The following is a 16,326-nucleotide window of genomic DNA, read 5'->3' on the forward strand; positions in this document are numbered from 1 at the left end:
GGCTAAATTACTCTGAGTCATTAAAATCGAATGAGAGAACAAAATGGGATCCCAAGTAACTAAAGAATTGAAATTTAATCCAAAAATTCATGACGCAGCTCTTTTCAATCAAATGAGCCAAGACTATATGTGTATGTCTGTGTGTGTGTGTGTTTATGTAGTGTTGTTCAAAGGTTTGGAATCATTAGCATATTAACCCAATATACATATATTAAAGTAGGGCAGAATATTGAGCCATGCTGGAACTGTTCAATGTAACATGTTTCATTATCTTTATGGAAAATGCTGTAGAATTCTGAGGATGGCAGTTTAGTGAATATGTGAGACTGCTTCATGTTTAAATAGTAGTGATGAGTTATGTACAAATGTCCACATTGTGAAAGTCATCCCTGATTGAAACAGAAAAGAGATGAGGATTCCAGGCTTTTGATACAATGTGTGTGTGTGTGTTTCTGCGTGTGTTGAATAAAGCAGTGAGAGAGATAGACAAAACATCTCTTCTCTGCTATCTTCTATCACATTTGGTGTGTGTGTGTGTGTGTGTGTCTGTGCGTGTGTGTAAGTGTGTATGTTTCTAACATTTGTCTAACTCTGATATTCTGTAAGCTAATCTAATGATGAATATAATGTGTGTGTGGCTGTGTCAGAATCGCTCCCTATTCCAGAAATAGTGCACTATATAGTGTAAAACCATTTTTGCAGTACTGTTTAAAACCGCAGCAGTACATTCTGTTCCCTATATAGTTCACTATGAAAAACCTAATGCATCACAAAATTTAGAAATTCCAAAATATACTATAATGCAATGCAGTGCTGTTGTATTAGACGTCCTCAGAGCAGGACAAACATGGTTTATTGTTTGGTTGTTCCATAATTCGTTTAGTAAATAGAAAATGCTACATAGTGAAAGAGTTAATGAGTGAGCCATTCTGAACACAGCTTCTGTCTTCATGTGGTTTAGGCCTTTTCTATTCTTATTCTTTTCTTATTGAGACTGACTTCAGCTCAGTCTCAGCTGAATGAGATTTAAAGAATACACATATCTAATTTCTCTAGTGGTTCTCGTGTATCTCAGTCTATGCTGATCTTTTGATTCTCTTAATGAGGATGGTAGATTTTAGAAACCAGTAAGGAAAGATCTTACTTTCTTTGGAAAGCTTTAATTTGACAAACTTAATATTGTATCTATTACGAGCTGCAGTGAATTGGGTCTCTCTTTCTGACTTTTAAACAAGGAGACATCAGATGTTTAAAAAAAAAAAAAAAAAAAAAAAAAAAAATGGAGCTTTTTGTTTTGCTTTCCATATGTTTTCTATTTCTCGCAATGAAGAACTTGCTTGCATATTCTTGGCTATATTTTGAGTCCCCATCAGAGCACAACAATATAATGTTAATGTTTATACAGTTTAGAAATATCAAGCATTGTTTGGCTGGAAATAATTTTTGTTTTAGTTATTTCATGAGGCTAAACAATTTTTAACCATGTTAGAATTCCTTTCAGGATTTCTTTTTTATTATTATTTTTTTTTCTTTTAAGGTTTTTTTTGGAGGGATTTTTTTCTTTTGACTGATTGTTGCTCAGTGCTGTTTTCTGGGTGTTTGAGAAGGCGGGGGTGGTGCTCATCACAGGAGTTTTGACCCTCAGAGACAGGGTCCTCTGCAACAGTACTGTGAACATCATCTGAACCAGAGCACTTCATTAGGAGAGTCTCAGATGAGAGACTGTGTTTGGTCCAGCTGTCGGTCGATGGCTGGACTGCGTCTTCACCGGACCTGCTGTGATTGAAATGTTACAGCACTGGTCCAGGAAACTGGTTTCAGATCTGGAAGAACTGAGCGGTCAGAGACCGCTTCAGACAGCACCTGCTCAACCATCAACACCACCCACCCCCAGCAGCCAATCAGCCCAGTGGATCCACCCCTCAGCCTGAGCCAGCAACAGAGACGTGAGACCAGATTTTTTTAATTTTTATGCCTGTTTACTTTTTTCCATTAAAAGGAGTGATTTTATTTAATTTTTGATGTTTATGCCTCATGTAGAAAATGTTTGGTTAAACTTTAAATCTGGTGGTGACTCAAATTATGACTGTTTTACCTTTCTTTTTAAGAAAAAAAAAAAAAAAGGGAGGTTTTAGCTTTTTTGTTTCTCTTTTAAATAGTGTTTCTCATCAAAAACTTTGATGAATTAAAAATAATATCTAGTTCAGGAAAAAAAAAAATCTTTAATTTCATTGTAAACAGTAGCCAAACATGGTTGCTGGGCAGATTAATACATTAGAGGCCTATCACACATTGGCCCTCAATTTTCACTGGAAAGTTTTTTTTTTTTTTTTTTTAGATTTACATTATGTAATTTATGTTGCCTAATGACTATGATTTGTATAAAACATTTTTAATAACAATCATCTCCATTAAGGCTTATGTAAGGGAAGTTGTTTACTGGCTTTTGACAAAATTAATACATATAAACTCAGATGTAGTTGTAACTAGCTAAAGTAACCAAGCATGCTGGCTTAAATAAAAATCAACCATTTAAAATCTTATTAATACATCAATGTAGACTATCAACTACAAAAAGAGCTTTGCTTGCTCCAAAAGTTTTTAAAAAAAAAATATATATATAGGGTAAGATAGAAATCTTTCTCTTATATGTGCATTAATATTAATGCTAAATTAATTCAATATATATAATAATAACTAGCTTGCCAAACCACCAGCTAACAGTCTTGCAACTATGCCAAACAAGTGAAACTTAAATATGTTTTTATTTTTTGCAATTAATTTACAGGTAGCACAGTTCGCAAAAATATATATTGGAACTGAACAAGGAAAATAAATATTAGGCTAATGACTTCAAACAGGACCACTGCAGCTCATAGCTTCAAAATCACTGTCATAGGAACTAGTTAGTCTAAACTTAGGTGGACCATCCCTACAACAGCTTGTGGACACAACTCCACACACATTTAAATTCTAACATCAGCCAAATGTTTTTAGACTCAAGTTAACAGATAAAAATAAGTTTACGAAGGATATAGAGGAAATGCACTGACTGCATCATACTCATCAGTGTTTTGGAAGAACTGAACTCTTACTTAATAACTAAAATAAAAAGGGGGTGTTTTATGCTCCTTGTGTGTTCGCCCTCAAATAACAGCACTAATCAGACTAAATATTCTGAACAATGCTTTAAGGATTTCTGAGTATGTGTAAAGTTGAGGATTGTTTGTCTACAGATTGGCATTAAGAATTTTGGCACATAACAAACTATTTTAAAATAAATAAAACTAAGATTAATCTGAAGTGCACAAATAAGTTTTAGATGTGCTTCAAAGGAAGAACTGGGTGATCCCTGATGGATATAAACTGATAGAGAGTTACAAATCTTTGGTGCATAAATACAGAATGCAACGCTAAATGTTCTCAACAAATGAGCTGGAATTGTCGATCTGTCAGGAGTCCTGATATATACTTAGCTGCTAAGCAGTTAAGAGATTTTTACACTTTTTACACTAAATGAATATTAAAATCCAATCTAAATAATCTTCTCTCTTTTTTATGTGTGTGAGTTAGAACTGTAGCTGCAGCATTTTGACCACAATGTAATTTGTAAATTGTAGAGAATAATAATTGTAATCCAGAGAATAATGCATTACAATACTCTAATCAAAACAAAGGTGTAGATCAGCTTCTCAGCATCTAGTGTAAGAAAATGTCTAATTAATGTATAAAAAATATATACATTATTGTGGTTGAAGATTAAATTAGACAATGTGAAAGGTTAAAAGAAAATATGAAGGCATTTGATAAATAAATGTTGAGACTATGTATTCTATAGTCTAGAGCGAAAACAGTGACAATGTTGAAAAACATTGACTTGATTTTAACACTTTTAAACTTCATGTTGTAATTCTGGAAAAAAAAAAAAAGAGAAAGTTAATGTAGTAAAATTTGTTTATGAATCTTCTCAGATCCATGGTGGGCATGACGAGGCAGGGAGAGTCCGGCGTGGGGACTGGTGTGCAATAGGCCCCAGCATGTCCACAGCTGAGATGAAGAAACACTTGTTCTCATACTCTGTATGCGGACACTTGTCATTACTCCCGGGGCTTCTTAGGCGTTATGTAGACCATCATGGAATCTTGGATGATTCCATTTGGTCTAGAAGGGGGGAGTGAAGGGTGTGATTGGAGATAACCACACCTTCACACTCTTATTCTTAAATGTTTTATACATTTATATATACAGTTATTATTTTTACTGTTCACATTATAATTCACTTAATAACCTTATGATCTCTGCTCTCTTTTTAACTGTCACTATGACAAGGCTTTGGAGGTTGTTTTTTTTTTTTTACTTTTTTCAGGAATCAGGAAGGTCAGAGTGTTTTCATCAACAGTGAGAGCTGTGAGGAGAATGTGACCCTGAGTGGCAGAGAAGCTTCACTGCTGTTCTGCTGTTCTGGGACCAGTGCATATGAACTAGGAGACAACAAGTTATCTGAGTGAAGTGCTGGAAACCTCTCCTCAGATAGCCAGAAGATCTTTACATCCACTCTTTTCCTCTGTCTCATCTTCTCACAGACTTTAGGACACTTAAGGACTGTCTGCTGTGTTCATGAAGGACACAGTGCTGAACAACATCATGATAAGAACCTGTTGCTCAGACAGGCTGGAGCTAATCACGTCATTAAAACTGGACAACATGCTGTTAACTGGACTCTGCTGACGTAATCATATTGATAAGTTCTGTACAATCACATGTCATTTGCAAAATGTATAACTGCTTGGATGAAGTATGAGGAATTCTCTCTGGCCCTCGACTGGCTTTATTTTCTTTCTTTCTCTCTCTCTCTCTCTCTCTCTCTCTCTCTCTCTCTCTCTCTCTCTTTCTTTCTTTCTTTCTTTCTTTCTTTCTCTCTCTCTCTCTGGGGCGCGAATGTGTTGACCTATCGAGATTTTATTTGTTGATGTACTTTTACTCTTTTCTAATATATATCTATTAATTTTTGTTCCGCCATATGCAGAAGAAAGGCCAGTTCCTGCAAGTTACAGTAGATACAATAGAGTTAGATACTGCATTTGGGCTAGACCGTTTGTTTGATGAAGGTAAAGAAAATTAGCTGTAAAAAGAAAATTTCATTATTGATTCAGAATCAAAGGGGGGAGTGTGATGGAAGGTGTTTATTGAAATGATTCATAATCAATGACGTGTGATGATTCATAAACAATGACGACTATTAATGATATTACTTTTTGTTCTATGCGATGATAATGTGTACTGTGACCATTCTACCCTCAGTGAGCTTTTTTGAAATGCTGAGTAAGAGTTTTCTCTATCTGGCTATGTGTATGTGTTAAGGAATGCACGTCACAGTTGTTCTACAAATTCTGGCGCCAGGGTCATCTTCCTTTCTGCTTGCAATGTTTTGAGAACCAGCCTGATATGCTCACTAAGGGATTATGTCATATCACATGTCAGAAGAAGTTGACGTGTCACAATGGTGGCACTGTGCCCATAATTGGGAAGTAAGGGATGGGAGGATCTAAAAGGTATAAAGAGAGCTTGGCACCTTTTGCAAGGCAGGAGTTCACTCTGTATTCATTACGTGTGTCTTCTCAATAAATCTTGTTACTCATTCTGATCAAGACTCAGAGACTCTGAATATTTCTTTCTTCCTGTCATTATTTTTCCACCACAATTGGAACACCTGAATTCAATGATTTGGATGGGTGAGTGAATATTTGGCAATATAGTGTACGTACATTTACAGACATACATACATGTGTTGATGTTCATGTTATTACCTGGCATGGCGTATGGAGGCGATGGCATTGCTGAAGTCGCTGTCGATGCTGCGGCAGTTGTAAAACTCTTGGTATGCGTGACGGGAGGAAGCCTGGTACTCAATCCGGCTGATCCGGCAAATTCCCACAATTAGGATGATGAGCATGAGGACGAAGGCCACACACAGTGCTCCGATGATGATGTAGAGAGAGTGACGAGGCATGTTAGTGAGAGAGTCAACTGGGTGAGCCATCTTCCACTGAAGATCTGAGAGAGAGAAAAAGAGAGAAAATGATGGGAAGAACACGGTTCAGTCAATCAGATGTTTTATCTGTAAACATCTTTTTTTATATCTGTAAACACACACACATCAATGCATGCTGCAAACTAAGAAATTAAGGATGAACTTACGGATCTCGCAGTTCCCACCCACCCAGCCAGGTGCACAGTGACAGGTGAAGCCGTTTGATTGGTCAACGCAGGTACCACCATGGTGACACGGGTTGCTCTCACACTCATTGATGTCAACCTCACAATTCAGTCCTGGAAAACACACACACACATACATTTTGTATCTGAAGCTAATTACATTAAATGTATATAGATTTATACATATATGCTGTTATATATATTGTTAATGTCAAATTTCTTTCACATTTTTTGACATTTCTGACGAAAGGATACATGGATATATGATGAACAGACTAACAAAATTGGACTAAGCTGAAATTACTTGTAATATTACTTTTACATTGACTGTCATTTAAAGTCAAAAGGTTTATTGTTCACATTGTTATTTTAGAGATAGAATGTTATAATGTGACAGTAACTACATGAAAATACCTACATGTAATAATATTAATATAATAAAATAAAATACAGTATCAGCCAAAAGTTTGGACACATCTCAAATTCAGTGGCTTTTCATTATTTTAAAATGTTCTGCATTGTAGATTAAAATTTTATACATCCAAACTATGAATGAAAACATGGAATTATTTAGTTAACCAAAAAGTGTTAAACAAACCAGAATATGCTTTAGATTCTTCAAAGTAGCACCGCTTGACTAGATGACATCTTTTCACATTTTGAGTCAACTAGAATGGTTTTTAGTTAACAGCTGTGCTGAACTCGTGAAGAGTTAATTACTTGAATTTCTTGTCTCTTAATGTGTTTGAGAGCATCAGTTGTAAAGTTTTGAAGAGGTAGAGTTACAGGTATACAGTGAATAGTGAATATTTAAGTAATGTTCTAATCCATATTATGAGAAGCCAGAATTACTCAACTAAGTAAAAAAAAGGTTCTTCAAGAAATGAAGGTCAGTCAATACAAACAACTTTAACTTTGAAAATATCCTCAAAGGATGAAACTGGCTCTCATCAGGACCGCCCCAGGAAAGGAAACACTTCTATATCACTACATGCTTCCTAATCTGTTCCTTCATAGTATGCATGACTCAGTATTAATGATTCAGTATTCATTTACAATGTATGAGAAGGTGTTTCCAAACGTTTCACTGGTACTGTATACATATTCACATACTCATATGTATCTATATGTATAAATAGCTTGCCGCAAGGTGTGATATATATATAGAGTAAATATGTATGTAAATGCAGTGTGTACTGAGTTTACCTGTGTATCCTTGGGGACACACACAGCTAGCGTTGCTTCCTCTGCTCTCACAGTGGCCTCCATTCACACACTGCAGCCTCACACACGGGTCCTTATAGATCTCACAGTGCCTCCCTAACACACACACACACAGCACTGTAAATTAATACACATCAGTGGTGACTAGTATTCAGGAGTGGGTACAGACCACTGTAATCTTCCGAAATCACAGGAGCTCCTTTCTATAAACTCTTTTCTTTCTCTCTGGAACTTTCTTTTCTTTCTTTCTCTCTGGAACTTTCTTTTCTTTCTTTCTTTCTTTTACATTTTTTACTCTTCACACCTGCTGTCCTGCTGTAGTGTACAATTCTTCTCCTCACACACACCTGTGTACTGTGGGGTGCAGACACACTCGTAGGCATTGATGAGGTCCCTGCAGGTGGCGTAGTTCTGGCACGGAGCCGATAAACACTCGTTATATTCCTCCTCACAGTACAGACCATGATATCCTGCAAGAGAGAGAGAGAGAGAGAGAGAGAGAGGGAGAGAGATAAATTATTACAGTTTGCAGTTCTTGTGTGCCACAAGGTGGCAGTAGTGCTTTGTAGTGTATTTCTCTTTGTTGCTGAGAGGCTGAAGGACAGATGACACACACACACACATAGGTGGTGTTATATTTGATAAGTGAGAGATGGGGTCAAAAATCTTTGTTATTGTTACTGTACAGGAGCAGTGAAACTCCGCTCCTACATGAATAATAACTCATGATATGCTCTTTTTGAAAATAGAGTTCCTATTGCACAAAACTAAATAAACAGCATTATATGCATACTGTATAAATACAGTAAGCCCATTGGGTAGTGTTTGTTTAAATGCTGCAATCCTATTGGACGATGTGAAAGCCACGGGTGCTTTTACAGTGTGCAGACAAAGATGTATGAATACGCAGGTGGTGGTTGCCATGACAACCAGGAGGAGGAGGAGGAGGAGGAGAAGGAGGAAAGAACTGGGCACAGAGGAGACAAAACTGTCCATGCACACAAAACACACAACACACATACACACATACAGCAACACACACACACTGCTGAGAGGAAGATAAGAGCGTTAGTGTTACCTGGAACACACAGACACCTGTAGCTGGTTCCGGCGCTGCGACACACACCATGGGCACACGGGTTCAGAGCACAGAAATCCACCAGCTGACCACAGGTGGGTCCGGTGAAGCCCGTTGGACAGGTGCAGCTGAAACCCCGCCCACCAACTTGAGGGTAACAGGTACCGTTATTGTGGCACGGAGTGGACAGACATGGGTCCACCCTCACCTCACAAACACTGCCCTGATAACCTGCAGACAGAGAGAGAGAGAGAGAGAGAGAGAGAGAGATTCCTTTGTCAACCCCTAAGAATTTCATAATTCTACCACGTTATTTTTATCAGTTTTTCATTTTGCCTCAAATCAACTTTGATTCACAAAAGATAAAATTCCTTTTTTTCTTCTTATTTTATTTTCTCCAACATTTCTCCAAAGTTTAGCTAGGTCAATTTTCAACCCCTTTCAGCTGCTCACTAGCTGTATATCCCCATGCATACATTTAAAATGGTTCTATGTCACAGTATATTAAGCATAATTTAACCACTGTCTTTGATGTGGATCTGGTTATCAAGGCTTTATACGGAAACACAAACTTGAAGAAAAAAACTTTTAAAGGTGTAGAGAGAAAGCTGCAGGAAACAGAAGTGTGGGGAGAAACAAGGTGGGAGTGAGAGAGTTCCCTGTGGAGGAAAGGAGCCGGACGGTTCCAGGCTTCAGGATTAATTGAAGTCGAGGAGGGGAGGTTTAAAATTAGAACCATGATGACACAGATAAGGAGGGGAGAACAGAAAGTAAATCAGGACAAACCGAGCAAACCAGGAACCACACAGAACACACACACTGGAGTGTCCAAACTCTCACAGACATGGATTACTGAGCTGAGGTTCAGACTAATGCTGAGTCAGTGACTTAACAGAGCAGGCCTGATATGACTGGAACCAGGTGTGATAACGCCAGTGTGATAACTACATTGTGGTTTAGATGCTTCCAGAGCCTGCATTAGTCTACACAGGGAATCTCAGGATTTAATATTCTCACGATACGTTGCACACAATAACAATATTTCGATAATGTGATTCTGCAATACTCGATATACAAGACAATTCTATGATACATCACAGCAGCTGAGTTTCTGAAGATAAAAGTACTCATAAATAAGTAAATACCATTAATTTATTTAAATAACAAGACAATTCTCTACGATACTTCACAGCATCAAAGTTACTAAAAAGGATAAAATACTCCTAAATGAGTAAATACCAGTTATTTTATTTAAATAACAAGACAATTCTCTACGATACTAAGTTGAGTTACTAAAGAGGATAAAATACTCCTAAATAAGTAAATACCAGTAATTGATTGTGGATTTATTTGTGTCAGTTTCACAGAATTTCACAATATTCTTCATCGCAGGTTTACCCTATTAATTTGATTAGTAAGTCACTTCTCGTATCAAAAACACACACGAAAATGAATTGATCTTTCACAATATCAATATTTTGTCCCAACCCTGGTCTACATTATGGTTCAAAAGGTTACACGGCCAATAAAAAATAGAAACAGGAGAGAGATAAAACCTTCTTAAATTTTAGTGGAAGTCAACATAAAAGAGACAAAAACAGATATATTGTTTTTTATTGGGCAACAACGATATATTGATTATAATTCACTCTATCTCAGCAATAAAAGAGAAAATATTCAAGGTGTGAATATCATTATATGCACTATGTGTGCACAGTATAAGTCTGTGTGTGTGTGTTAATGTGTATGTACCCTCTGCACAGTAGCAGTGTGGTCCGTCCAGGGTGCTGGTGCATGTGGCTCCATTCCTGCAGGGCTCTGAAGCGCAGTGATCCACCAGAGCCTGACATCTGTCCCCCTCGAACCCTGCACACACACACACACACTCTGGATGAAAGCATACTTGCTGCAAACAAAGATCTGAATAAATAAACCCCAGATTCTTAAAACCTAATTAGTGTGAGCGCTCGTTAACCCAGCTGCCCTCTTTCTTCCTTAACGAACCAATTAGCATCGCTCAAGACCCGCTACTGTCACTTTAAATAATCCTCCCTCTGACAAGGCCTGACAGGAGATGCTTGTGTCGGTGGTGTGTGTGTATGTGTGTGTGTGTGTGTATGTGCGAGAATGTACACCTCTTGCAGAATGTTAATAATAAACACATCTGCTGTAACCTTTAGCCATGAGTTCTCGCTTCCTCTGGGCACCTCAAAATACACCTCACTGAAATCATCACATCATATATATATATATATATATACAGTGCTTAGGTTCTATTTTCTTCATCACATAACTTGAACATGAACATTTGTATTTATTTTTATAAAACATAAAAAACAAAAAGGCAGAATGGTTTTAATTTCTTAAATCTCTTATGTTTGGTGTTCATGCGCACACACCTGGTGGGCAGGTACAGGTGTAGTTGCGTCCCTCGTCTCCCTGTCTCAGGTCAGTGCAGGTGCCATTGTTTTCACACGGTTTTGTGTGGCACGCATCAAACTCCTCACAGAAAATACCGGAATATCCGTCCTCACACTGGCAGTAAAACGTGTTCTAAAAAACACAACACACACCACAGGCTGTTATACACACTTTTGTATGTGTGGTAAATACACTGTAGCATTACTAATCAGCAGTTTTTAATCAGCACAGTTTGCAGTATAAACAATATTTTGTAGCACATAGTAAGAAGTATAAACAGTGCATTACAAATACTCCTCTGCCGGTCTGTGCCATATTATATTGTATGCAATAATAACGCCAACATTTTGGAATATTGTGAACAATATACCCTGAAATGGATAGTGCCATATCACCCACCCCTAATTATCAAATCAGGGTACTACTTTTACGCTTTTAACAAAAGAAAAATTCACACTGTTCTCATTTCTTGTTATATATCTACTAGGGACAGATTATACCTGTCCAGTATCATTTATTTTACTTTAATCCTGGCTATATGGACATATATCTGTTACAAATCTGATAAAATTCTTGTATTTCTTTTAGTATTTCAATTAGGGGTGTGCCATATCGTCAAAAGATCATATGCAATAATAAACATTAACATTTTGTTGCAGTAGTGTATTTTTGATATATATTTTTTATTCAGTGTTTTTGTCAAGAGTATCGGCAAGAGTATCGTTATCACGAAAATACCATGAAATATTGTGATATTATTTTTGGGCCATATCGCCCACCCCTAGTCAGCAGTATAAAAACTCTACTGCTAAGTAATTTGCAGCATAAACACTCTGCATTATAAATACTTCTGAATACTTTGCAGTATAAAACAGTAGTATAAATACTTCTAAATACATCAGTGTAAATAGTCAGCATGTGGACACCTGCTTCTCTAGAATTGTATTCTGATATCAAAGGTATTTGCTGGGTGGTTGTCTCTTTTTTTGAGAGAAATAGTGAGGTCAGATACTGATGTCTGATGATGTCAGTTCCTCTGATGTCATTAAGTGAATCAGGGTTTTATTAGTTATGTTTTAGTTATTTTAATGCATGCTATATGTGTGTGTGCGTGTGTGTATGTGTTTCTTCCTGTGGTTTAGAAGATGCTGTGTTGTGGCTTTATGCTGCTGTAGGAGCCAGTCTGAGAATTTTAACTGCAGAACTGCCTCTGATTAATGAGCTCTTCTCTTCTATTTTTAGATCTGCATTTCTTTTCTCTCTATCCATCCTCTGCTCTTGTCCTCCTTCCATCACACACTGTACTTCCTACAGTCCCAGCTGCCCCTGAATGTAATAGTTCAGCAAAAACCCAGCACCACCACTCTCCCTCTCCCCGCCACACTTCTTTCCCTGAATGCAGTCGAGCAGCCAGGACATGCTTACTGTTTCAAACTTACTTCATTAATTTTACACTGATGTTATGAGGCTACTGTAGCTAAAAGTAATGGAATCTCATACCCTACCAATTAGCATTAGCATCAGAGGTATGAGGCTAATTTAGCTGACAAGTAATGGGATCTCATACCCCACAAATAAGCATTAGTACTGGAGCTATGAGGCAAATGATACTTATACCTACGGTTACCAACACTCTTGTAAAACACAAACTCATTATGTAGCCAGTCCAGATATCACACTAAAGATTTGTGTTTTAGTTAATGAATCTAATTTATGACACAGGAGGTTTTACGCATGGAATGCACTTGAATTAATGAATGCCTTTATTGTCACACAGTCACAAGTACCAGCGAAATTAGCAACACATCTTAAAGTAGACAATACAGCACATCTGAAGACAGCTGGCACAACTTAAAAATCTCTCATATTAGGACTTACAACATAACCAATTTTATAATCTAATAAGACACTTGGAGATGTATAACAAAATATAAATAACATTATATTTTGACATGCATATCATACTAACTGATATTGTTTAGATAACACACAGACAGTCCTCCTGCATCAGTAAAAGGTTATTTTCTTTATCATGACTGAAACTGATTGCATTAGACTTGAGAGACATCTCCACAAATGAACACTTAGAGATGTCCAAAAAGACACCTGGAAATGCCCCAAAGGACACTTGGAGATGTCCCAAAAAATAAATTAGAGTCCAAACCATAATGGTGCTTAGCTGCATGTGTGTTCTTTGAATTGTATAAAAAAGTGCATATTACTTTCAAATTGTGTCCAAATATCATGACAAACAGGCCAATAGAAATGCTCCAAAATTACTTATTACATTGACTTTCATTAAAAACAAAATAAATTCTTCTCCTGTGAAGTTGTCATTTTGGAGATACATGTTTTTCTCTCTACAGTAATGATGCAAAAGAAAAAGCTGTTAATTGCTCTTACCACTGATGGCTGAGTGATGCACGTCCCTCTCCCAGAGCATTGTGGGTCGCTGAAGCCACTGCCTGGCTCTGTGCAGCTGCTGGCCTTAACTATGAGCTGCATTCTCACCGTCACCTCCGGACCAGAGGGGGAGCCAACACGCAGCACAGCTACACACAACACAAACACAACAAAGACACAAGCACAGTTAAGGGTTAAGTATAATATATGTTCAACATTAAATGTAGATTTAGAAGTCAGTGAGTCAAATTTCCATTTTATAGTATACCCATAAGAGTTCAGAGCTCAAAAATCTTAGCTAGAAATGTATAATGTGATTGTTGTATGTGCTTTACATTATATAAGCACCTATGAGATTAGATTACATTTGAAGCTGCACTTAAATCCCTTATTTTTACTGACTCAAATTTGAAAAAGGCTAAAAAATGGGAGGGGTAGTTTGGGAAGGGCACTGGATGATGTATGGGTTTAGAGGCAGGGCAGGAGGGAGAGCTGATTGGCTGAGCTGCAGCAGCAGTGTGCTTCTGATAGTGGTGAGATGCAGATTGTTGTACGTCAGAAGGGGGGGGCATATTATTGACTGACTGATCTGCATATTTATGATGTGTCTGCGTACCAAAGTACACAGAAATATGATCCACGCCTATAGCACAGTTGATCCTAAGACGGCGCTGCAAGGGCAGAAATGACTACAATAAAAGCTTTTTTTAAAAGTTAGTAAAAGTTTATAAACATTTTAGTAAACTATCAATGAAAAAATTTGGTTTGGGGTTTAGTGGCTCTTTAATCAAAAACTAGATTAATTACACAACATTTTGGAGTTGTCTGTGCTGAATAAAAGCATGTGTAGCACTTTGGGAAGATGTCCTAGTTTTTATTTTCAAGGTCAAAGAATAGCTCATGAGAGCCCTAGGAATGATATGTGCTCTCTCTGCACTTGACATTTAAAAAAGATAAAATTACCCAAAATAAAATGACTAAACTGTTGATCTATCTGTGCCATCAAAGAACATAACAAATATCGGATGAGTGAATTACCACTATTAATACTTAGCAGTATGAACATAAATAAATAGTAATATAAACATTGAGCAGTGATTACTCTATAAATATTCAGCAGTATTAATACACAGCAGTATAAACAGTAGTATAACTATCCTTAAGTATAAACAGTAATATAAATATTGACTAGTATAATTTCCTTCAGGTTAAGTAGTACCAACACTTGTCAGTATAAAAACTTAGAATACTGCATAATTCATACACTAACATATAAAATCTTCATTTATAAATATTTTGCAGTATAAAAATAATCTGGAGTATAAATAAAAAAATAAAAAAGAGTGTGAGAGGTGTGACCATTCTGTTCTCAGCATTAGTTGATTGTGATTTCAGTCCCATCTGGCTGAAGAGCTACCATATACCAGCTAACAGAGGTCCATTGCTCCGACTGCATCGTTAAACCAGAGCAACAAGAACACACCGTGCTGCACTGCTGAAGTTTACACACACACACACACACACACACACAGCATCAGACACCGCAAGGTCACTCTGTCACTGGGATGAATCAGATTTAAAATGAGGACCAGACAGGGCCGACTTCACAACACACCGACACACACAGATATACACACACACAGCTGTTTAGAACTCAGCACACAGCAGGTTGTGAGAACCTGTTTAGAGTAAGGGCCATCGTTCTCCACTAGATACCTGCTATTAACAATAATAAACCTGATAAAGTTCCTGTCAACTCATTTATACTATTAGCGTTGCAGAACCAGAAGGTCTAATGATTTCTAAGAATTAAAAAATCTAATTGCTGCTGATTATTACTCAGTAGAATAATGTTGGTGTTTACAGTTATAGTCTTATTACAGTAATTAGTGCTGCTGGAAATTAAATCTGTGTAAATCTGCAAAGCATTAACTAGAAAATTATCCAATCAGCATTGTTCTCTCTGTGGTATTTGGGCAGATACAGAAAAAAATTGTTCTCCCACTGGTCAGAACTCCAGACCATGCAATTAACCATCAACACAATTAGAATTCAACAAATCACATTCTAATTTTCAGTGGGTGGACCCAGTTTCATGAAGGCTCTAGGTAGGCTATGAATGTAAGTGGTAGCATGAGCAGACTTTATGACACTAGTTCTCCTTGAGGTTCTATAAATAGGTTCAATGTGGTAGTGTGAGTAAGTTTTAGTCAGTTTTTAAAAATGAGGAAAAAAAGTAATTTTCCACTACAAACATTCTGGATTCCTACACACACATGCCCACACACACATTCACTTACTAATGAAGTAGTTGTGTCCGAGTGGAAGGGACTGATCAGGGATGACCAGGCCATCGGTCGCCTGCTGGAACCAAATGATGGTGCCATCATCTACAGAGCAGCGTGAATATCCTCCATCCCTCACACGCCATAACACAGCACTGCTAACATTAACCACCAGCCTAGAGAGATAGACAAAGTCATTTTTACAGCAGACTGAATGGGTAAGCCCAGTGTGCTGTATGTGTGGGGCAATGAATGGGCATGATCAAACTGCCGTAATGTGTAGGGCACGGGTCACCAATAGGCGCAAGCATGAAACTATAATGAATGATATTGAAAAAATTAATAAGTAAAATGCTTCTCTGGTGAGCTTTTGTTTACATTCCTCCCCTGTCTCTCTCTGTTGCTTGGCGTGACTTTAGTTTCCTCCTGTTCTTGCTTGAAGTGTATTCGTCCGCGACCCTGATGATACGGGTTTGATCTTGCGTGAGGAGTGTGTTTTACCTGCTTTGAATTCAATTGTTCTGCAATTGGGTTCAACAACCCTCTGGGCTGGAGAGCTACTTATCTGTAGCACTCAATCATCCCATTACACTTCATTTTCCAAAACAGAATTTTTTCTGTGGCCTGCCAGGTAATGGCTTGGAAAATATCTGGCCCACGGCCAAACTTAACTGCCGACCCCTGGTGTAAGGCTACACT

At 37.4% G+C, this 16,326-nt stretch overlaps 1 protein-coding gene across 1 annotated transcript in view; it reads right to left on the reverse strand.

The window, feature by feature from the left end:
- Positions 1-16,326, reverse strand: part of dner (delta/notch-like EGF repeat containing) — a 50,455-nt gene that overhangs the window by 6,832 nt on the left and 27,297 nt on the right. The window contains exons 4-12 of the mRNA XM_007251594.4: positions 15,643-15,803; positions 13,343-13,491; positions 10,918-11,071; positions 10,271-10,384; positions 8,519-8,749; positions 7,788-7,910; positions 7,423-7,536; positions 6,199-6,330; positions 5,808-6,054 (exon numbers count right to left, since the gene is read on the reverse strand). Of these exons, the coding sequence (XP_007251656.3) occupies positions 5,808-6,054; positions 6,199-6,330; positions 7,423-7,536; positions 7,788-7,910; positions 8,519-8,749; positions 10,271-10,384; positions 10,918-11,071; positions 13,343-13,491; positions 15,643-15,803 (1,425 nt within the window). The remainder of the gene's footprint in view (positions 1-5,807; positions 6,055-6,198; positions 6,331-7,422; positions 7,537-7,787; positions 7,911-8,518; positions 8,750-10,270; positions 10,385-10,917; positions 11,072-13,342; positions 13,492-15,642; positions 15,804-16,326) is intronic.

Source organism: Astyanax mexicanus, chromosome 9, assembly GCF_023375975.1.
Source record: "Astyanax mexicanus isolate ESR-SI-001 chromosome 9, AstMex3_surface, whole genome shotgun sequence".
NCBI lineage: Eukaryota > Metazoa > Chordata > Actinopteri > Characiformes > Acestrorhamphidae > Astyanax > Astyanax mexicanus.